The sequence below is a fragment of the Polypterus senegalus genome, chromosome 12 (assembly GCF_016835505.1).
Source record: "Polypterus senegalus isolate Bchr_013 chromosome 12, ASM1683550v1, whole genome shotgun sequence".
NCBI classification, from domain to species: domain Eukaryota; kingdom Metazoa; phylum Chordata; class Cladistia; order Polypteriformes; family Polypteridae; genus Polypterus; species Polypterus senegalus.
Window position 1 is genome coordinate 38478527 of NC_053165.1, and position 26814 is coordinate 38505340.

Below are 26814 nucleotides of genomic sequence, written 5' to 3' on the forward strand. Positions count from 1 at the left end.
AGCAGATAACCATTCATTACAAGTGAGGTATGCAGAAGAACATCTCTAAATGCACAACACATCAAACTTTGAAGCAGAAGGGCTACAGCAGCAGGAGACCACACCAGGTATTACCAACTCTTGTCAGCTAAGAACAGGCAGCTGAGGCTACAATTTACACGGGCTCAGCAAAATTGGAGAACAGAAAATTGGGAAAATGTTGTCTTCTATGATGACATTCAGATGGTAGGGTCCGAGTTTGGTATCAACAACATGAAAGTATGAATCCATCCTGCCTTGTATTAATGGTTCAGGCTGGGGGTGGTGGTGTAATGGTGTGGAGTATGCTTTCTTGGTACACTTTAGGCCCCTTAATACCAACTGAGCATTGTTTAAATGCTACAGCCTACCTGAACATTATTGCTGACCGTGTTAATCCCTTTATGACCGCAGTGTACTCATCTTCTGATGATCACTTCCAGCAGGATAATGCACCATGTCACAAAGCTCATATTATCCCAAACTGGTTTCTTGAAAATGACAATGTGTTCACTATACTCAAATGGCCTCTGCAGTCACCAGATCTCAATCAAATAGAGCACCTTTTGGGATGTGGCGGAACGGGAGATACACATCATGGATGTGCAGCTGACAAATCTGCAGCAAATACATGATTCTATCCTGTCAATATGGTCCCAAATCCCAGAGGAATGTTTCCAGCACCTTGTTGAATGTATGCCATGAAGAATTACATTTCTGAAGGCAAAAATGGGTCCAACCCGGTACTAGTAAGGTTTACCTAATGAGGTGAGTGAGTGTATGTACACTATTGCTTGTGGAATCTTTCATATGCCTCTCTATTGATCTGTAAATTTCAGCACTAAGGCTTCATACATGTTTCCTTTGTTCCTTGTGGACCATGGCTAGCAACCAAGAACCTTTAGGTGAAATCTTACCAGAATAGCTTATTTTTATTAGGATTAATTGGAATTCATATTACCTTTGTACATGTTTTGGAATGTTATTGATTAAATATGGAAACAGTTACAATCCCCATTATAAAATATGTGCACACATATACAACCAAGGCATTTAAACTTTTAATTATTAGGTGATCAGATTTTTATTAATATAAATAAAGAACAAAATGTATCATTTTAATGCTATATAACAAATATCTTGATCAAACAGAACCCTTCACCCACCTCTGCTATCCTGTCCCAAATCCCACCCCATACCAAAAGATCAATGACAATAACATCTTACCATGCTGCCACACCTAAATAAAGGAACTTGTTAAATCACTAATTATTGATCATAATGGATTTAAATTCAAGGTTAATTTTATGCACACTTTCATGTCCCCCTTATACAAACATTTAACATCATACATTGAATACGATATGTACTGTATAAATGCAACAATGTTTTTGAAAGTATGAGTGGCTATAGAGTAACCTTGTGACCTGTGGATAAAAACGGTCCTTAAATCTTAAGTACTATTGAGTCAAACTCAAGGCCCAAGGGCCAGATCCAGCCCATGGATATTTGTTCATGGCCTGCTTTAGCAGTATCTAAAACATGTTACATATAGCCTGTAATGACCGTTATTTTTCACAAAGACCCCCTTTAACGGGCATTTTATACAGTATATATGTTGCATCTGTATATAATTTAATTGAATAACCTTTACTCCTGGCGTTAGAACACACCTCCAGTGTCTGTTCATGTTATTCTGTGCAGCACAGCATAGTAAAGCAACTAACACGAAGATGGAATGCAAACTGGCTGCTTGTAACAACTCAACAAGAAAAAGTGAAAAGAAGATGACATACAATACTGTCATAAAGAGCCTTTGTGTTTTACCAGGGTGCCAAAGAAGTGACAGTGTTTTAAAGGAGATAATAGAATAGAAACATCACACATGCCCCTGCAACTGATCCATTTCCTTTATAAAGCAGCATGAGTGTCAGGATTGACCATTTTTCTGCAATTCTTTTGTCTTTTCCACTGACTTGATTGTTGCATGTCTATGAGACACATTTGCATTTCTACTCCTCTTAATGGGATCAATAACTATTTCTGATCACCTCTGAATGTGGTCAGTGTGATCCACCACCAGCATGTTTACATATTTTTTTAATGTAATCAAGTGCAATCTGATTATGACAAATGGTAATATACAGTATAGGCGTGAACAGCTGTAATTAACTTAAGCTTAAAATGTTCACCTGTGTCCTGATAGCCACTCTCACTTGACTTTGACATTTTTTCATTTAATAGTGATTTCAGTTCGGTGGATGCTGATAGCTTTTCTAACCCACTGCAGTGTCTAAGAAAAGAAAGCGTGGTAAATTTTAAAGAGAAATGTCAGACATGTTGTTGTGATAAACATAGAAGTATCTGTGTGTCCTGCCTGTGAAGAAGATGTAAGTTGTTGTTTCTAGATATATTCTTGCCCTTTTTGCATATTATTTTTGGCCTTCTAACATAATTTAGTTTTTTGACCTTTTCAAATCCAACAAAACCATGTCAGGTTATAAAATGAATTGGCTGAAATCGTCTCTATTACCACTCAAACCCATTGTGCAGTGTTTCAAAACTTTCATGCCTTTTTATTTTTAATATTTTTTTATAGAAAATAAATAATTGAGTTTTTACTTGAGTACTACTGGCAAATAAGGGTCTGCCATGATTCTGGTCTTTTAACTCAACAAAAGCTGAAATGTTAACAGAAGTGTGTAGACTTCTTTTAACAACAATTGTATGCAATACTTGATTTTCATGTACATATTTGTTAGTTCATTTCTTTGTTTTCTGTTTTACATGTTTTGATGTTTTTTACTACAGTATACGTGTTAGAATGAAGAGCTTTGTTGACCTTGTCACTGGATAGCACACTGTATACAATAAACTGAATCTAAACTTTTAGCAGATGTCTGAAGGTAAGCAAATATTCTCACCAGGTGCATGAATTCTTGTTTCTTATGAGCAATGATACATTTATGTCCAATCCCTTTTCTTTACTGCATCTTACTGATTCTCGGCTTTTGTGAGTAACCAAGATTCTGCCAGGCACCCTTGATATCTTCTTTTGTTTTCTGTCATCCAGCTTCAGCATTCAGTTTTTTATTCAGTAATTCCTTCATGCACATTTATGCATTAGCTTCACCTTCCAGACTAGACATCTTTGCCTTAGACTCCATCTAATTTCTTAATTTGCACACATTTCATAGGGTACAGTGTTCAATTTAAGACTATGAGCACCTGGATTGCAGTTTAAGTCAAGCCTTCTGACTGCAGTGGCTGAAGCGTCCATAATATCATCTGGATAAGAACTCACTATCATTAAGGCAGAAAATTTCTAACATCTATGCAAAGTATGCATTTATCTTTGAAAAAGATACTATGAAGTAAAAGCTTCCTTTAGCCTTACCAGTTCTTTTCATGTTTTAAATACTGTCCTCATGTCTTCTCTGGGGTTGCAGGCAGCATTCGTCCAGGTGGATATGATGCAGCTGTCAAAACCTGCAGGTCATATACCCCTGAAGCCATCTACATTTACAGTTTGTTTACACTAGGATCGATTCATGTGCCTGTCTATTATAGGCAGATGCTTAGACACCCTGCCCACCTAGCAGTATCTAGTGTCTGTCTAATATTATGCCAAGCAGTTTGGAAATCTGGCTAATTAAGAGAGTGCCCAGTGGGATAGACACGTGCTTTCATCTAAATGGTTATTTTGCTTAAAGTGTCACAATCTGTTGATGGCTTGAATGCTAATGTATTTGTAAACTTTTTGTGCTAATTGCTGTCCTCCCATTCTCCTTTACTACAGCTCATCGTTGGATCTATAGATAATGCTTTCCTGACCTTGGGGAAATGGAGGGTTTAAAAGATTTTATTTACTGTGGGTAGACAATCTGAAAGGCCTGCAGCTTTGTGTTACAATTGATTTGATGATAATCCTGGGGTTCTGCATTATCTCCTTTATTTTTAAAGTATGACCCAAACCAAATGGTAATTTGAAGGGACATAGTTCTTGGTGGTGAGTGGTATTGGGGCTGGTCTTGATGCAAATTCCTTTAAAAACACAACTGTGTTTACTAATTTATCATTTTCACAAGGGCAGCATAATGTAATTAAACACAATATAGAAACAGAAACAGCATAATATAAGTGTTGTTACAGAAGGCATTGAACAATGTCAAAAATGGGAAAGAGAAGGCTTTACATTGTGGCTGTAATGCACAAAAGAAGTCTGGAAGATAAATACTGACACAAAATGAGCACATGTAGACTTCCATAGTGCTCATAGCAAAACTAGTGATAAAAGTGGCAAATGTCTGGCCTTGTGAAGGCTACTTCATGTGCACAAGATAGTAACTATAGTCTGTTACTTTTTTCTTTCAAAAAGAGCTTCAGAGAAAAGGAAAGAATAAGTATGGAATGAGTTGTCCAGTGCAGGAGGCAGACTTGCTATTTTACTGCATTGTGATTACTAGTCATGTTTTATACACTGGACAGCAAGGTGGCACAGTGATTAGAAGTGCTGTCTCACCACTCTCCATGCATTTCCTTGATTGTTTTTTTTTCAAGTACTCTGATTTTTTTCTCCCTCATGCACAACAGCTTCAGGTTAGGTCAGTTGTCAACTACAAATAATCTAGTATGAGTGAGTGTGCATCTGTGTGTGAGACTGTGGGCTGTGATGGACTGTCACCCAATGCAAAACTATTTTCTGTCTTTGTCTGATGCTGTTGGAATAGGTCATAAGCCCTGTGATGTTGAAGTGTTACAAACAGGTTACCAAATAGGTGAATATTTACATTTTTTATAATGATTTTCTCAAAATACAGAAGCACATAATTGTGGACACAATGTAGTGTCACTGTGTCCAAATGTACTTTAGGAAACATTCCAGTGTTTGAGTAAAGACAGCATAATAGAGGGATGTATTCTTGTGGAACACATCTTAATGCATCATGGTATGGGATGTACATTTACTTCTTGGGTAAGACTTAGGTCAGTTCTGTCTAGGTGTGGAAGAAATCTGTGGATGAAAGCAGCATTAGTAAATAAGTCCCTCACTGTCCTCTAGAGCAGGGCATAACCCAGAGATACAAGCTTACACACTTTTTTTTTCGTATAGGTTGTCTTATACTGTCCATCTGTAACATCAGTTCATCTTTTATCTTCTGCCCTTCAATATCTAATGAGTCAATGATGGTCATTTTATATTTAGATGCTAACGAGGATACAGTAGTGGACGGTAGGAATTAGTTACTTTATGCATTAACAGAGAACATCTAAATTGTGGTGTTCTGAGTACCTTATAGTGTTACAGAACCAACCACCTGGACATGTATTTTTTTACTATGGAGAATGGTTTACCTGTGTGAAATACTGTGAAATGTAAACCATTACATATAAACAAAAAAGAAGCACAGGATTTTAAGGAAATGTTTTGAAGAAGATAAACCATTCATCCCAAAAATAACCTTTCATCAAAATTTCATCTAATATGACCAACACACTGCTCCAACAGGTCACTGTGTGAAAAGATATTATCTACCATTTCAGTGAAATATACTTCTGAACAGACTAATCTGCTCTTGAATATCCGTGTTAAAAAAACAACTTTAAACTAATAACAGCCATCTACCTCACTTATGCCTTCCATAATTAAATTTAAATGTTTAACTTTACAAACCTCTTAAAGAAGTATTTAGATGAGATAGTAGGACAGCTTTGCTACTAGTTAAACAGACAAACATGATGGTCTCTTCTCGTTTGTCACATTTCTTATTTTTGTTTGTTTTTATCTTATTGTTTGTCTCTTCTTAAACTCCATTCAGTGGTTAGTCTCGCTAAAGCCTGTGTAACCACTAGGGGATGTTGCGGCTCCCCAAAGCCCGGTATAAATAAAAAGGTTTATTTACACAATCTACCTTGCACAAAGGCTTCAAAAGTGACACAAACAAATCTTATCCTTTTTATTCTGAACTCCGTTTTCTTTTTCCAACATGAGCTCTTCCATCTGAGTTGTTGTTTCCCGGACGGAAGGCCCACAATTTGAACTATTAACATTATCAACCAGTGTAGCTGTATGAACTACATCTACTTGGTGCCCTTTACTAACAGGACATTTTCACTCTGCATTCCTACTTGCTTTACTTCACAGGAACTACTCACCTGTACAGCTGAATCTGAGCTGAATGTTCTGCAGCAGGATCCATAAATGATTTTCAAATGCTAAGATGGGTGTCTTTGCAGTATCTTCTAACCCCTTCAGAAGTTGGCTCTGTCCACTAATCCTTTATCACTTTACCCTCTGTAGATCAGCAGACTGAACGCGAGTCCCCTGATGCCACTTCTGGTTTTGCTAATGTTGCTTCTGGGTCTGCTGACATCACCTCCAGTTCAAGTGCCTCTGTACACACCCCTTCCTGCCAAATTCACAATATATCTGCCATCTTGTTAATTGTATTCAGTTCTATTTTTAACTTTGTTTGTAAAAACTGTTATTTTCAATGTACTTACCAAGTATATGGTGTAGCTACCCCAAATCTTTATCTGTGTTTTTTGTGTTAATTTTACAGTGACGTAGTTGGCGGGATTTTGCTGGAAAATGACTAAACAGAAAGACATTTCTACCATTATTATCAACATGGCAGCAGAGATCTAGTCCTTGTGGTTCCAGATCAGTGAACAGAGGACACAGCTCACCAAGAATGAGGTGCGTAAGGATCTTGCTCTCCGACAGGACCAATCACAGGCTCTGTCCAAAGTATTATTACTAGTACAAAATAACGATGATATTGAATCATATTTTCCTATCTTTGAGTGTACAGCAACTCAATACCATTGGAAGCGAGTGGAGTGGGCCAACATACTGGCACTGTTCTTGAAGGGCGAAGTTTAGCAGACTTACTACGATCTTGATGAGCAGGCCACCTTCAATTATGATGCACTAAAAGCCAAGGTGTTCAAAAGGTATAGCATCTCCCCAGACCACATAAACATAAAAGAGGGATGAGAGATGTAAAAGAAAGAGAGGGGAAAGAACGGGATAGATGATGGAGGTTAATATATGGTGAAGGGCAGTCAGAGAGAGGCAATCGGGCCACCTATTTGGAGAAGGCAGCTCGAGCTGGGGCTCCGGAAGGGAGTGCAGACTGAGGTGCTCTAGGGTCTGGTTCACTCCACTCACTAAGCGTGTAGAGTGGGGCGAGTGAGACGTATGACCTCCCAATGGATCCGAGGAGCAACTGTATGAGCGCAAAGGAAAGTGGGAGGTGTGCTGACCTCAGATGGTCTGGCTGCACAGTGTGGCGGCAGCCAAGACGGGGGTTGGCAGAAAGGAATTCATGCTGCAGAGGCTCTGCCGGCAATGCCTGTGATGGGTGAGCTGGGGAGACAGAAGGTGGTGGGCTGCGATCGGGTGAAGAGAAGACTGCATTTTAACCTCTATTTTAACGGATTTATTTATTATGGATATGTATCTGCACGTTTCACTGATTTTAAGGATTTGGTTTTTTTTTTACACTGCACAATGGACTCTTTTGGTTTTACTTTTGTGTTGGATTTTTTTTTTTTTAATAAAAGCACCTGAGCATTTTACACCATCCCCTTGCATCAATGACATAACCATTGACTGTGTTGGTTCAATACACTCCCATGTAGGAAGAGGGAGTCTGTAGGGGACCGCCATCATCACAGCAAGTGGATGACCTCCTTGAGCATCTTGGTAAGGCAAAAAGGGTAAAGGCAGGTTTCTTTAACAGACTCTGCAAAGGTTAAGACATTGTTTAGCACCCCTACTGGATACTGGCAGTATCACGTTCTTTCATTCAGGTTACATGGTGCACCAGCTACTTTCCAATATTTGGTGGATAGAGTACTACACCCCCACAACACACAAAGTTCAGCCTACCTGGATGACATCATCATCAATTCCAGTACATGGAAAGAAAACCAACAGTAGGTATGTGCTCTGCTCCATAAACTAGGTGAGGCTGGGCTCCAGATAAATTCAAACAAATGTCACTTTTGATTAACTTAGGCCAACTTTGGCTACCTGGTGGACGGGAAGATGGTAAAACCACAGTGTTCGAAAACAGAGGCCATAGTCAAATGGCCCCAACTGAAGACCAAGAGGCAGGACCAGGCCTTCATGGAGTTAGCCGATTACTTCCGCTGGTTTGTATCTTGCTTCTCTGAAGCAGGCCCTTCAGCACCTATCTTAATGGCTTCTAACATTTCTTTGCCATTTATCAACCAGACTGACACTTCAGACACAGGTCTTGAGGCACTGCTTAGCCAAAGCATAGATGGCGTTGAAACCACATCATTATCCCTGATCCAGAAACTGTTGTACTGTGAAACCAGGTATGCAGCATTAGAGCATGAAGATCTGGAGATCATGTGGGCAGTTACTTAGCTGAGGTATTACCTACTAGGCTGTGAGTTTGCCCTTGTCACCAATCATGCTCCTTTACGCTGGATAGCAGTTCACAGGGGATTGAACCCACAAGTGACAAGATGGTGTTTGGACCTCCAGTCTTACTGGTTTACTGTCCTCCATCATCTGGGCCCTATCCATGCCAACGTCAATGCTTTGTCGTAGGTTCATGACCTCTCAGTTCGGGCCACACGACCCAACGGGTCTTGTGTCAGGGGAGGACGTGTCACACACATGTGCATTGGAGACAGCTTATGTGTTTGAATAATTGTACTTACCCACCAAACCAGGGGTTGGTTTGTGTGTGACAAGGGCCCCCACCCCCACTCAGCCCAGACCAATTGGGTTGGGCGGCTCTAACTGAGAGGTTGTGAACATGAGAAAGGGAATCGGTGTTGGCATGATGAGAATCCTTACGATGAATAAGTGAAAACATACGGATGGAGGTCAAGAAACCACCTGGTGACACACGGATTTGACTCCTTGTATAGGGCCATCCTCTGCAGGGGTGCATGATCCGTAACAAGAGTGAATTCATGGCTCAAGAGATAGTACCTCAACTGCATAATCGCCCATTTAATCGTAAGGGCTTCCCTTTCCACCACCGCATACCTGGTCTCCCGATCCAACAGCTTCCGGCTCAAGTACATAACGGGATGTTCAACACCATTGAAGCTCTGGCTCAGTACGGCAATTAGGCCTGTGTCCAAAGCGTCCATCTGGAGAATGAAAGGGATTGAAAAGTTAGGTGCTTTCAAGACTGGTGCTGATGTGAAGGCCTGTTTTAAGTCACAAAATGCAGCGTCAGTCTTAACAGTCCATACCACGTTGTTAGGAAAAGTTCTTCTTTGTTAAATCACTCAAGGGTGCTGCTCTCTCCAAAAACCGAGGTACAAACCAGTGGTAACACACAGCTAATCTGAGAAATGCTTAGACTTGCCGCTTGTTTCACTGATGGGACCACTTCAATATGGTATCAGCTTTTGAACACTGTGACTTAATGATACCCTGACCCACCAGGCAGCCTAAATGTTTAGCTTCCTTCAACCCAAAAAAGCATTTTTTTTAATTGATCCGAAGCCCAGCCTCACCTAGTCTCCGTAATACTGATCAGACTTGCTCTATGTGTTCCTTCCATCTGCTGGAATAAATGACAATGTCAACCAAGTAGGCAGCACTATATGCATTATGAGGCTGGAGCACTTTATCCACCAGATGCTGGAAAGTCGCAGGAGCCCCATGTAACCCAAATTGAAGGACACAATATTGCCAGTGTCCACTAGGGGTGCTAAATGCGGTGTTAACCTTAGCGGAGTCCATTAAAGGAACCTGCCAGTACCCCTTCGTCATGTCAAGGGTGGTCAAATAATTTCCCTGTCCAAGCTTCTCGAAGAGGTCGTCCACTCAAGGCATGGAATATGCATCAAATTGGGAGACTTGATTAAGCCGACGGAAGTAATTGCAAAACCTCCAACTCCCGTCAGACTTACTAGCCAAGACTATCAAACTGGAAAAGGGACTATAACTTTACTCAATAACACCTAGTTCCAGCATGTGCTTGATTTCAAACTCCACCTCTTTTTTTTGCCTCGGGAAGACAATAGGGGCGCTCTCGAACAATAACCACGAGCTCAGTCACAATGTCGTGCACAATCAGAGAGGTCCTTCCTGGCTTCTCGCTCACTACCTCCGGGACGGACAGGATAGCTGCTCCGAGCTCCCATCTCTGTCTGGAATTTAATTCAGTACTAAAGGATATTTTTCTGAGCAAAGAAAGAGTGGGATCCCTTTTCTTCCACGGCTTCAGCAAGTTTATATGATATACCCGCTCGCTCGGTCGACGATTGGGTTGTGTCACCAAATAATCGACGAGTCATTTCTTCTCGTTAACTTCATAGGGGCCATGTTAATGGGCTAGCAACTTAGAGTGGGAGGTAGGAACTAAAACCATGACCCTATTTTCTGGATGGAATTCTTACAGAGTTGTACCACGGTTATAATAGTGGGCCTGTGCTGCTTGCACCTCTTCCATGTTAGTTTTTAAAATGAGTATAATTTTTCCAAATCGATTGCATAATTGTGCAATATATTCTAATATATTGGTAGAGGAAAGAGCCTTTCCTTCCCAACCTTCTTTTAAAATATCCAATGTTCCCCAAGGTTGTCGTCCATATAATAATTCAAAAGGCGAGGATCCCGTAGAGGCTTGTGGAACTTCCCGATAGGCAAAGAGCACGAGGGGGAGAAGCTGATCCCAGTTCCTCCTGTCCATGCTGACCACCGTGTGAGGCATTTGCTTGAGAGTCTGATTAAACCTCTCAACTAGACCGTCAGTTTGAGCATGATATATCGCGGTCTTTAAGTGCTTTATTTTAAGTAACTTGGCCGTCTCCCTGAACTTCCCTGAGGTGAAAGGTAGCCCTTGATCTATAGGTTCCCGTGCAATAGTTTTTTACGTGGCTGAGCACAAAAGAACAGCCTCTGGGTATCAGGTTGCACAATCCATGAGAACTAATATACTGTATATTTGTGTCCTTGGGCTTAGGGCTAAAGGGGTCCTACAATATCGACCTTAATCTGTTCAAAGGGAACATCAATCAGGGGAAGGGGAACAAGAGGAGCTCAGTTTCTCCTAGGAATTTGCCACAGCTCACACTCTGGGCAAGAGACAAAAACGGTGAACCTATTCATTAATTCCTAGCTAGCAGAATCACAGCTTAATACGCTCTAATGTTTTTTCAGTACCCAAATGGCCTCCTAGGAGGTAGGCGTGTGCCAATTCACAGAACTGCCACCGGTATGTTTGTAGTATTAACAACAGCTTCCACACCTCTCCTTCATGCTGTGCAACCCGATACAACAGATCATTCTCAATTACAAAGTGAGGTCCTTGTGGCATGGGCTGATGAGTGCATTGGCCATTGACTAGTAAAACTGCATTTTTAGCAAATTTAACGGATTCGTCATTCCACTGCTCCCTTTTGAAAGAAGCCGGCATATTCATTAAATTGAAACTACATCTTGGAGAGAGGGTCCGGTCTGACCTCAAAGGTTGGGAGATCCTCCCAGCTTGTCAAGGTACAGGTGGATGACATATCAGCAAGTGATGGCCCAGGAATCTCCTCATCTACCACTTGGTCTTCTGTATTTCTCTCTGTCCAGCTGATTCCATGGCGTGGAGACAGCTTAGCTTGAGCCAGGTCATTCCTGTCTATAACCAGGTCTAAATTTTGATCAGGAGTAGTCAGTATTACACCACATTTATTGTCAGACCAATCCCGCCCTAGAATCATTAAAAAAGGTGGATTTGGGAGGACCACTACAGGGAATTTCTTTAGCGATCCTCCATGGCTGATGAAACATAGGGTTGTTATATATTGTCGGATTTCTCCATGTATACAAATAATACTGGTCGAAAAGGGCATCGACTTTAAACCATTAAGGTTCACTACTGTATGTGATGTCATCTGGGGGTTTAAAAATGCACACAACTCTCCCTTCTCCCTCCAGCTGCATTCCTCATCATCTCCAAGTGGTTTGACCGTCTGTGGATCTGGGGACATCAGAATAGGCTCTGGTTCATAAGGGAGAGGCAGATTTTGTGGGATGTAATCCCCAGATTGCGAGGCTGTCCTAGATGTTTCTATAAGCTGGATGACCTCATCCATGTTTTGAAAGTCTACACAAACCGGCTGGGTGAAATGTTCAGGAAGATTTGTGAGCAGGAGAAAGCAGGCGACCTGCTGTACTATCTGGACCATGGAGCATTCAATTGGCCATATCCATAGTGCTACCTTCTTCCAGAAAGCAAAGGCTTGTTCCTGGGTCGGCTGCTCTGGGTCACAATTTATTCTTCTCACCTGCTGGTCTGAGGATGCCCCACATTTTGCTAGGGTCTTAACCCTAGTGGGGGGACATTATAAGCCCCCTTCGGTGTGTCTCTCCTATAGTCTCCCTTGTAGACAGCCCGGACATATATATTTGGAGTGGAGCCTGAACCGGGTATTTCCAGACCACGGGACGAACCCCCACCCGGTACTTTCCCACCTGGTACATTTTCAGGTCCTGTCTGTGTTTCTTCTGGGCTTGCATCCTGCCACAGTCACAATTAACAGTCCACAGACATCAAAAAGGTTTGGGGCAGCCACCCGTATATTATGCCTTGGCTGCAAAATGGTTATTTTTGTTGAGTTGGTTACAGGTTGGAGTCCAAAACAGAACTGATCTGAGTTAGGTAAAATGGCGGTTTTAAAGGCCGTGACCGGAAGTGGCATCATCTGGACTTGAACTGGAAGTGATATCAGCCAGAGCACCAGTACCGGAAGTGGTGTCTTCGGGACTGGAAGTGACGTCAGCTGGATCACCGGTGCTGGAAGTAACGCCATCAATGGTGCCAGTACCTAGTGGGATTTCCCGCGGATAGTCTGCAGAGGACGGAGAGAGAAAGTTAGTGCAGCTTGCCACCCCTTAGTCTGGCATGGTACTACTATTATTTAAGCCCTCTAGCTACCTCCCATGCATATGTGTGTGATAACAGTTATTTTCAACTTGCTTGCAAAGTATATGGGGTGGCTGTCCCAAACCTTTATTTGTGCTCTTTGTGTTTATTTCAGAGCATTTAAAGTAAATGGTGTGTCACATGTTATTAAAAGGATTTTTGTTAAGAGAACTAATAAGCAAAGCCACAGGAGATGCACATTTCAGTGCTCAAAACACTTGAATCTGCCCAACAGCATCAGTAGATGCGCAGATGAGGCTGCACAACATCCACCATCTGACTGTATGCCTAAACAAATAACTAAAGAAATTTAACATTACTGTCTTAATTGGAAATACACACATACATGACAAAATAGCCACAGCATTTCAACACGTGTATCCATAGACCACAATGCTTATCTAAACTCTATTTGCTGTTGTTATGTCATATAGTGATGCAAGAGTTAAAATGACAGACAGAGACACTTCATAAACACGTGGAGCCCAGTAGCTGCGGTGGTCTATGTGTGTTTGCCTGTCTGTCCCAACTGTCTCAGCGCTCTTTATTACTATGTGCAAATTAATTATTAAGCTTCAGTTACCTTGTGCTACTAAGCTCCTGAATGGATAGAAGAACTTTTAGTTTTTTACTTTCTCTCAGCATCACATCTCCCTCACACCCTAAAAACAAAATTGTCAAGTCAACAAAAATATGAACACAGCAGTTTGCAATTCAATTTCAAAGTTATGTTAGCTTCTGTAAAAATTAAGTAGATTAAGTAGGTGAATTAGCTTTTCCTTTAAAAATATTTTAATTACCATGTACTTCATAATTAGCAATACAAAATTATTTAAGTTGGCTACACAAAAAAAAATTAAGTTGTTTCAAAGCACCTTTTTATCAGTTTTTAAAGACACTTTAAGCATCATCCATCCATTTTTTGAACCTGCATATCCAGGGTGGGGTAACAGGGCATGCTGTCAGCACACCACAGGGTGAACACACACACACACTGCATGCCTTTGGACTGTAGGAAGACTCCCACACATACATGGGGAGAACATTCAAAGTTTACACAGGGAGCACCCAGGACACAAACCTTTGTCTCCTTATTGTGAAGCAGCAGTGCTACTGGGTTGCCCCTTTATGTACAATGTACTTTATACATATAAATAGCAGTATCATTTTTGTAAATTGACAACATTTCACAAACAGTTATTCCAAATACTTTTACAGTATCTCATTACTTGTTAGCATTTTCAAGTTAAATTGTGACATCAACATAAAAACGTTTTCTATTATATCACAAACCAAAGCTTGTGTGCAGACATCACTTTGATCATAAGAATAGATTTTTAAATAGAGAATTACTTACTCCAAGTGAGTGTTTATGCATTACAGACAGTGTTACTCAGCCGGCAAGAAACATGCTGTGAGCATCGGCAGACATGTTAAGTGTGTGGGAACTTCAACACCCCATTTCAAATGAGAGTAGAAAGAAATCACATACTGTAACTCAGCCAACTTAATTAAGTTACAACATTATTTTTATTTTTTATCAGTTAATTAATTACATGAAGTCCAAATTACTTACAATAGTAAGTTGAAGCAATTACTATTATTATTGTGTCAGCTCAACTTATTAATATTTGCAAATGAAAACATTTATGTGGGATGTGTATTTAAATTTTTCTTATGTATGTGAGATGCCAAAAACTTTCAATTTTAATTGAAAATTTAATTTACAAAACAACTGAATTAGTGTACACCACCCTAATGTGGAGTGTTCATAAGAAATGGGATTTACTTTATGATGTAAAAGTACATAACTAACAAGAATATTTGCTTTAAGAATATTAAAATGTTTGCTACAATTTAAATGTTTTAAGTCTAAATATTCTCAATTGCAATAGAAATGTGTCCTTTTGTATCTTCTGATAGATGTCCGTAAAGGGCTAGATCCCTAGTAATGGATCAAAAATCAAAAATAACATCATATTTGTACTCACTGACCTTGAAATAGTCTAAAATGATACCTCATGTGCCTATGTTTGAAATGTCTCATTATTAACCTTATGGAAGAGTCTGTTGGAGAGCTAAGACAATTGGTATATAATATAATTTTAATCTACAGGGCCAATCCCCTTTTTTTTTTTTTTAAGTTTTGTGAAAAGGAGTAATTTTGACCCCTCCTATCCCATTAGTAGGTGAACACCTTGGGGTCAGTTGACGTAGCATGCACAACTTCAAGGCATTTTGATCATTTTTGCTGAAGAGACATATTGGTTTATTTTTTATCATAAGGCTATATTTTTCTGAACAAAATATGACCCAAAAAAGGTCTAAAAATGAGGGTTACTTGGATATAGAGGGCCAAAAATAAGGGATGCCCCAAAAAGCTCAAAATTATGCATAACTAGACATCAAGATGAGTCAAATTCTTCTATTTATTTACTCAGTCTGCGTCTGTATTTATTTTTTAAGGTTGGAACAAGTTCACAGATCATTGGCAACTCTGTTTGAAATGGTAGCTTTTAAAAACCGATTAAAAACCATTCCTACATACCCCAAAATCCTTCAAGCCTTTTCAGCGACATATCTTCTTACTGAAGATGGACAGTAATGAGTAACTGAACCACTGGGCTTTCTTCATAAAGTGCTCTTTCTTGTTCTGTACCCAGTATGTTCTCCTTCTTGAAACTTGAAAAGATATTTATATTAAACATAATTTGTCACAACCAAGTCTAATTTCTTTTCAGGGTAGTTTTTCCAACTTTAGGGGACCTGTTAATCCACTTATTTATAAGCATTCTAATAAAATATGAAAGCACCCACAGTCTGTAGTGTCTGTCTAGCTATACAGCTGTTTGTGTATTTTTCCGACATGAAACAACTCGTCTCTCAGTAGTCAAATTTTACTGAGCCATAGACAGCAGAATGCATATACATTTAGTGGGGTATTGAGGTTCATAGACACTTTGCAGGTCACTGTATTATTACAGGATATAGCACAATTTTCACTATAGGATAATGTCATAAAGGTGATTTAAAGTTGATTAATTCAACATTGATTTAAAATTCTGACAAATCATGATACTGCATTGGCATCAACACTAAAAATTACAACTGACTCATCAAATGGTCTTAAATAAATGTCTATCAATAAAGAACAATACAAGTTACTCAGTTGTTTTATCTACCATATTCTGAACAGTGACTCTACATGTTCTAAAAATTGTGCTTAATTCCATTTCATCATGGATTATATCACACACTTAGTAATAATATCTTTTTCTTTTGGCTGCTCCTGTTACAGGTTGCCACAGCGGATCTTCTTCTTCCATATCGTCCAGTCTTCTGCATCTTGCTCTGTTACACCTACCACCTGCATGTCCTCGCTCACCACATACTTAAACCTTCTCTTAGGTCTTCCTCTTTTCCTCTTGCCTGGTAGCTCTATTGTTGACATCATTTTCCCAATATACTCACCAACTCTCCTCTGCACATGTCCAAACTAACGCAATCCCACCTCTCTGACTTTGTTTCTTAACCGTCCAACTTGTGCTGATCCTCTAATGTACTCATTTCTAATCCTACCCATCCTCATCACACCCAATGAAAAGCTTAACATCTTTAACTCTGCCACCTCCGGATCTGTCTCCTGCTTTCTGGTCAGTGCCACCGTCTCCAACCGATATAACATAGCTGGTCTCACTACTGTCCTGTAGACCTTCCCTTTCATTGTTGCTGATACCCGTCTGTCACAAATCACTCCTGACACTCTTCTCCACCCATTCCACCCTGCCTGCACTCTCTTTTTCACCTCTCTTCCACAATCCCCGTTACTCTGAATTGTTGATCCCAAGTATTTAAACTCCTCCACCTTCAACAACTCTACTCCCGACATCCTCACCATTCCTCTGACCTCCCTCTCATTCACACACATGTATTCTGTCTTGTTCTTACTGACCTTTATTCCTCTCCTCTCTAGAGCAAACATCCAACTCTCCAGGGTGCTCCCTACTCTTGCTACAGATCACAATGTCATCAGAAAACATCATAGTCCACAGGGACTCCTGTCTAATCTTGTCTGTCAACCTGTCCATCACCAATGCAAATAAGAAAGGGCTCAGAGCCGATCCCTCATGTAGTCCCACCTGCATGTTGAATGCATCTGTCACTCCTACTGCAGTTCTCACCACTGTCACACTTCCCTCGTACATATCCTGTACAACTCTTTACATACTTCTCTGCTGCTCCCGACTTCCTCATACAATACCACAATTCCTCTTGAGGCACCCTGTCATATGCTTTCTCCAGGTCCACAAAGATGCAATGCAACTCATTTTGGGCTTCTCTATACTTCTTCATCAACACCCTCAGAGCAAATATTGCATCTGTGGTGCTCCTTCCTGGCATGAAACAATACTGCTGCTCACTAATCATCACCTCCCTTTTTAACCTAGCTTGTACTACTCTTTCCCATAACTTCATGCTGTGGCCCATCAATTCTATCCCCTTGTAGCTTACTACAGCTCTGCATATCCCCCTTATTCTTAAAAATCGGTACCAGTACACTTCTTCTCCACTCTGCAGACATCCTCTCACTTTCCAAGATTCCATTAAACAATCTGGTTAAAAACTCCACTGCCATCTCTCCTAAACACCTCCATGCTTCTAAAGGTATATCATCTGGACCAACGGCTTTTCCATTCTTCATGCTTTTCATAGCTGTCCTTACTTCCTCTTTGCTAATCCATTGCACTTCCTGATTCACTATCTCAGCATCATCCAACCTCTTCTCTCTCTCATTCTCTTCATTCATCACCCTCTCAAAATACTCTTTCCATCTGCTCAACAGACTCTCCTCGCTTGTGAGTACATTTCCGTCTTTATTCTTTATCACTGAAACCTGCAGCACATCTTTCCCCGCTCGGTCCCTCTGTCTATCCAATCAGTACAGGTCCTTTTCTCCCTCCTTAGTGTCCAGCCTCTCATATAACTCATCATAAGCCTTTTCTTTAGGCTTCGCCACCTCACTCTTCACCTTGCGCCTTATCTCCTTGTACTCTTGTCTACTTTCAGCATCTCTCTGACTATCCCAATTCTTCTTAGCCATCCTCTTCCTCTGTATGCTCTCCTGTACTTCCCCATTCCACCACCAGGTTTCCTTTTCCTCCTTCCTCTGTCCAGATGTCACGCCAAGTACCCTTCTTACTGTTACTCTTACTACTTCTGCTACAGTTGCCCAGCTGTCTGGCAACTCTTCACTGCCACCCAGTGCCTGTCTTACCTCCTCCCTCAACTTAGCCTTGCAGTCTTCCTTTTTCAATTTCCACCATTTCATCCTTTGCTCTGCCCTCTCACTGCTCCTCTTCTTCTTGATCTCCAATGTCATCCTATAGACCACCATCTGCTGCCTAACCACATTTTCCCCTGCCACCACTCTCCAGACTATAATCTCCTTCACATTGACTGCTCTGCATAGGATATAATCTACCAGTGTGCATCTTCCTCCACTTCTTTTACATCACCCTATGTTCCTCCTTCTTAAAATACATATTCACCACAGCTATGCCCATCCTTTTTGCAAAATCCACTATCCTCTGACCTTCTTCATTCCTCTCCTTGACACCATACCTCACGTCCTCATCTCCTCTGTTCCCTTCACCAACATGTCCATTGAAATCTGCTCCAATCATCCCTCTCTGTCCCTTGGGTACACAGTCAAGAAATCTCACTCACTCCAGAAATCTTTTTCTCATCCATCGAACACCAAACCTGCGGGGAATATGCACTAACAACATTTATCATCACACCTCCAATTTCCAGCTTCATAATCATTACTCTGTCTGACACTCTTTTCACCTCCAAAACACTCTTGACATAGTGCTCCTTTAGAATAAACCCTATCCCATTTCTTCTCCCATTCACACCATGATAGAACAATTTGAATCCACCTCCAATCCACCTGGCCTTACTCCCTTTCCATTTAGTCTCTTGTACGCACAACATATCAACCTTCCTTCTCTCCATTATATCAGCTAACTCTATTCCGTTGCCAGTCATACTGCCAACATTCAAAGTTCCTACCCTCAGTTCCACTCTCTTTACCTTCCTCCTGTCCTTCTGCCTCTGGACACGTCTCCCCCCTCTTCTCCTTCTTTGGCCAACAGTAGCCCAATTTCCATCAGCACCCTGTTGGCTAACAGTACTAGTGGCGGCCATTGTTATGCCCGGCCGGGACGCCCCTTCTCTAAATGTTCCAGGGCAGCAAGCATAGGCTGCGCAGTACCTACCCCGGACCACTTGGTGGCAGCCCTGCTGGGTGACTGTGGTGCTTCAGATACCCGCAGGGGTCCATGGGAGATGGAGTTCCCCACAGCCCTGTTGGGATCCGGGGTGGCCACCAGGAGGCGCTGCAGGGGTTCCTGGGCCCGTCTGGGCCATAGTTAGCTACACCCGGAGGTGCAATTGGAGGCAGGTGGTCAAGCACCTGAAGCACTTCCAGGTGAAGTATAAAAGGCGCCAGCAGCTACCACTCCGACAGCCTGAGTTGGGAGGAGGAGAACACTTGCTGGGAGAAGTGGTGGTGCAAAGAGTAGTGTGCCTTTTGTTTTGGTTGTGCTTTTGGGACTGTGTACTGTCTGTGGGACATGGGGAAGACGTGCCCCACAGGTGAAGAAAAATAAATTTTTATTGGTTTTTATACATGCCTCCGGTGTCAGTTTGTGTCGGGTTGGGCGCATATATAGCACCTTTATTACAATGTGTACCCACTAACCTCCTTAAGAACTCAAAGATAAATTTTAGCCTATTTAATCTGAGCAATACTTATCCTTCTACAATTTCCAGATCATTTCACAATCTTTTTTTTTTTATTTAGTTTTGCTTGAATTTGCTTGAATCATTGGCTCGTCACTAATCATAAGCTAAAATTAGCTTGGCTATAGGCATGGGTGCCCCTCTAGTTCCATTATGTCTGTCTGGCACACATATTCTTTAAAGAAATTTGTCAAGGAAATTCCATTTTTGATGAGCTATTTCCAAGAGTGTTAGATTTACATAATTGTCTATCTTAAAACAGAGAAATATTATATGTCACTTCAATTACATTTTTTTATCCTTTCATTGAAAGAGGGGTTATTTCAACTTGTGCATTTTTCTCTTTTACATGTCTGATAGCCACTGCTGTGAGTAAAACAAATCCCCAGGAGAAGTAACTGAAAAACCTGCATGTATATTGCAGGTGAGAATGCATGTCAGACTTTGACATAAATTTTAACTCCACTGGTTACATATTTCAGAAATTTTAACAATATTTACTAAAATGGGTTCTAAACTCTTAAGAATCAACAAATGACAAGAGTACATCAATCAATGCAATTTTACCTCTGTTTAATTGGAATCTGGTGCATACAAAAGGTATTTCTGCAGCCACAAGTCTAGCAAGTCTCTGATTTTTAACTATATGGCTTCTTAAAATGCTATAAAAACATGCATTTTACTTACTGTACTAACATATGTATTTACATTCTGTTATGTTTATTTCTAAATTTGAGTCTTTGTCAGAAAAATATTTAAGAATATAATTTTAGGCAAATTAACAAAAATGAAAAAATTCTCCAACTTTAAAAGGAGAGTTTACTAAGTTTCCACATGCACATTAATATTACACCATGAGAATATTTTCTAACTTATTTAATGTTTCTGTAACATTTTATCAAGTTGTTTTGTACATATATGTTAAAATATTTATATACAAGTATAGTGATCTAATCCATGCCTATAACATTAAACAACTTTAAACTAAATCAAGGTAAATTTAAATACACTCTAAATTAATAAAAAATGTTTGTTTTTTTCCATATGCATACTGTGGATATGCATTCAGGACATGTAGTTGAAACAGAAACTTTGACCACTTTTAAAAAGTGTCTAGATGAGATGCTGGAACAACTTAGCTATTAGCTAACTAAACACGCTTGATGGAATGAATCGTAGCTACGCATTTGCCAAATATCTTAAGTACATTAAAAAAAAACTAATCTAAACATACGCTGACTGTCTGTTTGTTAATACTAAACTGCTGCTTTTCTACATTAAGTGTGACTTTAAGCCTGCAATACTCAATATTAATACAACTTTTTTTCATTGGTTTATTGTACCTTCTGAAAAATGTATGTTAAGAGTAGATAAACTGCTTTGAGGAGTGTAGGATAAATACCAGCTCTGGAGATTTGATTATTTTTTTGGCTTTCTAATCTAAGTAGCACATTATTCTAAAATGCCCACAAATCATTTAATATGATATAAATATTTTTTTCTTGTTACCTATTTATATTTTGTACAGGCAACCGACATCTCCATGGGTGAAAATAATAAAAGAACATGGTTTTTTTGTATTTGATATTCTCTCCAATATTTTTTTAACTGACTCCTCCTCCTCACTGATTTATTTACTAAGGAAATCCTGGGGTAGAAGTCGTAACCCCTGAGATAATTTTAAAAAATATATACTTTTTGTATCATCATTAATATTCATTTCCATGTGGATTTTGTCATTTTTTTCTTAAATAAATGCTGTACAATTTTTTTTCAATATTACTTACCCCATGTACTTTGTAGTGATGGTACAGAAAACATTTTAATCTCATGTTTTCATGAAAAATTAAGCTAATAAAGTTAATGCTTCAATGTAAGAGTATGGTGGCCAACACTGAAAACAACAAACAATATCAAAACATCCATGAAAAAAAATCTCACATTACTCGAGTTTCATAATCCATGTCAAGTCATCCAGTTGTTGTTAAATCTATTTTTCCGTTAAAAAGAAAGTAGCCCACAACCTGGAACCCTTTTGCAGGGTTTTAGACTCAAAGATGTGACTCTTGACCAACATATCAGGGAGAGGGGTGGGTGGAATTTTCCTTTAAGTCTTTTGGTAATGTACCAATTTTTGCTATAAATACTATATACTTGTATTTTATTTGAATTTGGTTTAATAAACTTTCAGACCATTTGGAGTGTTCAGTTAAATAACCTCAATATTCAGAATTATATTTTTGTTATAGATGAACACTAAGATCTTAACCCATATTAGAATTTTGACATAAGGATCTAAAAAAGCAATTAATAACATGCCTTAATTCCTATGCTGTTCTGTTTATTAGATTCATTCTGTTTACATTTGTGTAATTAAGGCCACCATAAGAATGACATCACCAGCTAAACTTATTTTTTAACATTAGCAAGCTATTTACAGTATTGCTACTGTAATATGGACAGCTAAAATGTGACACAGAAATTAAATTTGTTACATATGTTGTGAGCAATATACTTGTAGGTCTTCCTTATAGTGTACAGTTTGGTGCAGTATCTTTAGCTTCTGTAGCTATTGTAACATTCTTTTTACTGTTTTGTTGCAGGGCTCATCTCTGAACTGTGTGCCTCATGCATTCCCTAGATTTCATCCCTTTTAGATGCTCCATACAACATGGCAACCACTACAAGCAAGGATTTTTACCCTAACAGCACCGTCAAACCTGAGACTAAGGATGGCAGATTAAATTATGCCCTGCTTGGCCTGATCCTTGGTTCTGTCGCTTTGCTAACAGTTGTCATGAATATTCTGGTGCTTTATGCTGTCAAGAAGGAGAGGACCCTGCATACTGTAGGCAACCTGTACATTGTCAGTCTGTCAGTTGCAGATCTAATGGTAGGTGCCACAGTTATGCCTCTAAACATTGTCTACCTACTGGAAAAAGAGTGGAGGCTTGGGCAGCCACTATGCCAGTTCTGGCTAGTGATGGACTACGTGGCCAGCACAGCCTCAATTTTCAGCCTTTTCATCTTGTGCATAGATCGATATCGGTCAGTGCAGTACCCACTCAGATACTTAAAATATCGCACCCGAGCCAGAGCAAGTGCCATGATTTCAGCAGCCTGGCTGCTCTCAATGACTTGGATGATTCCTATCTTGGGTTGGCGCACCTTTGCAAATGTAGAGCTGGCACCTGAAAGGGAGCTAAAATGTGACACAGACTTTAGATTTGTTACCTGGTTTAAGGTGCTCACGGCAGTGCTAAACTTCTATGTGCCTTCACTGATGATGTTGTGGTTCTATGCCCAGATATATTTGGCAGTAAGAAAGCATTTCAAGCAGAGAGAGAACATCAGTGAAACTGGCTTTAAAATGCTTCCTTGGCAAAAACACAAGTGTAAGGAGAGACCAGCTCCAGATTTGCTGGAAAAATATAGTCTGGAGCAGTCCTTGTATGCCAGGGCACTGGATGAGGACCTTTTGCAGCAGACACAAGAGAACAAGGAGATGACTTGCCACCAGAGCCCCCAAGCTGAGTCAGCTTCTGAGCTGGGAGAGCCAGAGGAAGGTGGTAATGATGAGGGCATCCTGAAGCAGGGTGTGCCCTGTCTACAAGCCAATGGAAAGAATATAAAGCAATCTTGGCAGAGATTTTGCTCAAGTTCCAAGCAGTACCTGCAGAGCTTACATATGCGCAAAGAGCGGAAAGCTGCCAAGCAGCTTGGCTTCATCATGGCTGGCTTCATGCTGTGCTGGATTCCTTATTTTGTCACCTTTATGGTGATGGCCTTTTGTAAGACATGCGTTCATCATGACCTACACATGTTCACCATTTGGCTTGGATACATCAATTCAACGTTAAATCCATTTATTTATCCTCTTTGCAATGAAAATTTCAAAAGAACTTTTAAAAGTGTCCTTCACCTTCCATTCTAAGAACACTGTGCTTATTTTAACCTTAGCAGAGATCAAGTTGACTGTGTGTACATGTTACTCAGGAAGATGCTTTTTAATTTGTATGAGTGTGTCATTTTGGCATATGCCATTATTGCCATGTTTTTCTTTGAATGTAAAACTGCAGAGAACATAAGAGTCCTTTCATTTCTTTAGCTGCAATCATTCATTGGAACAGACACATTCATTAGTTTCTGATAAATCACGGGAGAAGTGATACATAGCAGTTGTTTCTGATTCTTACATGTCCATTCAGATCAGACCAAAATATAAGTGTGACTTTCATTGTGAATGTACTGTACTTAGCTGTTGATAACCCATAGTAGAGAAATTGTTTAGTGCATTTCTTATTACACCCATTGCTTAGGTTCAACAAAAATGTTTCTTTTGTTTAATTTCCTCTGTCCTTTATATCCCTAATATCTCAGCTATTGTTCAGTTAGCCATCTATGTTAACTGTGTGCCTTGCAGAGGGCATTTTTATTATCTAAGTTGTGGTATCAAAGCATTTTCCTTTATAGCAATGTAACCTTCATTGGTGATGTCATCCCCATATGCAGCTACAATACTCATTGCCAGTTACATATCTGAGCAAAATTTGAAATGGGGAGTTGCCCTTAAAGACAGGAGGTCAGTTGCAAACTTGCCTTGTAAAATATAATCTAGAGTTTATCCAAAAAAGCCAGTTACTACTGCCATCAACAAAGCAGTAGACAAGGAGTGTACAGGACATCCAAGATGTCGGCATTCATGCTACAGTTTTACAGTCTAGGCCAAATATGAATGTAAAGAAGAGGTTGACCAGAAGTCCAAGTGATGAAGACAGACGTTAAGAGGAGAGCATGTATTCAGAGAATGAGACAAAAATTGAGAAAGGAACACTGATTTGCAAAGGTTTGGGAAAGCAGCTGCTAAACATATGGCATATAACAGAGAGTTTTCTTTTCATTAATATTTAAAAGTGACCAACTTATTAAGAGTCAGACATAAATGAAAGTCAGAGTGATGCAGTTAACAGTTGGCCAATGACATTGACACAGAGTGAGATTCATACAGAAAACAAGGATGGCACCTCCTTCAAGTGACACTAGTTGAAAAAAATGATGCATGTTAACAAGGTAATGTCCCATGTGAATTTTTGCATCTGGGCTAAGATTGTGACACCTACCTGGACACCCGTGCAATTTAAGCCCATGGGATGCTTGGTGTGAACCCCCAGGTGTAAAGGGGTGGGGAGAAGGTTGTGAATGACATGCTTGCTATGAGTGAAACATATGACAAGAAGAAATAACTCAATGTGACACTCATTTAAAAAAAATGAAAACCAACCTGCTGAGGGTGACATTTGCTAAGAAACTGGGTACCTGTTAAAAAATGAGACATGTACTGGACTCCCACAGAGGTGTATTTGGAGGATGTAGAAATAACAATTTTCAAAGGAAGTGAAAGAACTTGTGTGAGCAAAGCAAAAATTGAGAAGAAGGACACACTTATAGTGAGTAAGTGGAGTGCTTCAAAGGGAAGATGTCTACTGACAGTGACAAAAATAATTTGAAAAGGACAAAGGCTTAGAGTACGATAAACAGAAAGAGGTTCCTTTCTGCACCTGCTTAGATTGCAGCAGCTTCTGATGATGGAAACATTGAACAAGGAACAGGAAAAGCTTGTTAAAAATTGTTAGTGGTGGGACAGCGGTTGTAAGTAATAAAAAATCTACAGTGCATCTGCTGTATGTGAAATCACAAGATTTTCTGAGTTGTAAGGAATTAAATTGCGGATGTACCCACAGTTATACAAGAAACTGAAAAATGCAACTATGGTACACACTACTGCACTGAAGTATATAAACTATGTAAACTGGTTTGTAACCACAGCAGACCCATTTTTTAAATCTTACATTAATAAACAACATATTTGTTGCCTTCTTTATCCACTATTTTTACTGAACTCTGTGATTTATTTGAAAAACTAATGTGATAAAAACAGCATGTACTATATCATAAATGGAGTGCTGGATAGTCTGGCTTTGTAAAATTAAATCTAATTAGCAGCTTTACAGTAATCCTTTAATCATGTCAGACTGGCAAGATCCATGAGTCCAGGGGGGTATTTTTCATATGTGGATTATTCGTTTAGCCAGATGTAATTGTTGACGATTTGGCATGATCCTGGATCTGTCGGTTTTTCGAAATTCTTGCTGGATGTGTTGTCATAACAGCACATCCAAATCCTCAAACCTGCTTGGAGCAGGTTTGTTCTATGTAAGCAAGGATTAGCTCACATACTTAATCAGTTTCCGTGCATGGAATTCATTCAGTCATGGCTTCACTGTTCATGAATGAGCAACCAATTGATATTGGTGCACAAATTACAAGAAGAGAATTTCATATAGAGAGCGTTTTGCACGATCGGCAAGATCCTTTATTGCTCCCGGAGGAAATTCTTTTCAAAACATACCGCTTTAGCCGAGGGGGAATATTGTAGGCCTACCTTAAAGATTTATTAGCACCTTGTGAAGTCGGGCTCTCACAACCACACAGAAAGTATGGATTGCTTTGAGGTTGTTTGCAAGTGGCACTTTAATATACTGTAGGCGATGCGGAAAATCTATCTAAAAGTGCAGTTTGCCAGGCAATTCGTAAAGTCTGTTTGGCTCTAATATATTTCCTTCGGGTTTTCATAGTGCTTCCTGGACACCTGCGTGTGCAGACAATAAAAGAGGCGTTTTATGCCATTGCAGGTAGGTAATACACAGGCAAAAACACCCAGAGTTCCATAAAGAATATCACAATCAGCCTAACATTCTCATTACCCAGGATTTCCAAATGTGATTGGGGCACATGGGACTGATCAGAGTGTAGTTTGATCAAACATTATTTGTAAAATGTACCTCTCCTCCTGATGAATAATCAGACAGTGTCTTCTTCAAATATTTGACCTTCGTAAATATCTCATTGGTCAGAGACAAGTTCTAGGGATATAACATTCCCTGCAACTCCATCCATCCATTTTCCAACCCGTTGAATCCGAGCACAGGGTCACGGGGGTCTGCTGGAGCCAATCCCAGTCAACACAGGGCACAAGGCAGGAAATAAACCCCGGGCAGGGTGCCAA

General features: G+C 40.0%; 1 protein-coding gene across 6 annotated transcripts in view; it reads left to right on the forward strand.

The window, feature by feature from the left end:
• hrh1 (histamine receptor H1) overlaps window positions 1-25619 on the forward strand; it is a 75698-nt gene extending 50079 nt beyond the window's left edge. For 2 of the 6 annotated variants that reach the window (XM_039772563.1, XM_039772562.1), the window contains exons 2-5: window positions 6582-6718; window positions 6834-6975; window positions 20109-20172; window positions 22352-25619. In XM_039772563.1, coding sequence (XP_039628497.1) covers window positions 22420-23682 — 1263 coding nt within the window. In that variant the 5' untranslated portion in view covers window positions 6582-6718; window positions 6834-6975; window positions 20109-20172; window positions 22352-22419 and the 3' untranslated portion in view covers window positions 23683-25619. Of the gene's footprint in view, window positions 1-5849; window positions 6719-6833; window positions 6976-20108; window positions 20173-22351 lie in introns of those variants that run through there. The other 4 variants (XM_039772561.1, XM_039772565.1, XM_039772564.1 and 1 more) reach the window with 4 other exon arrangements.
• The last annotated feature ends 1195 nt before the right edge of the window (window positions 25620-26814 follow it).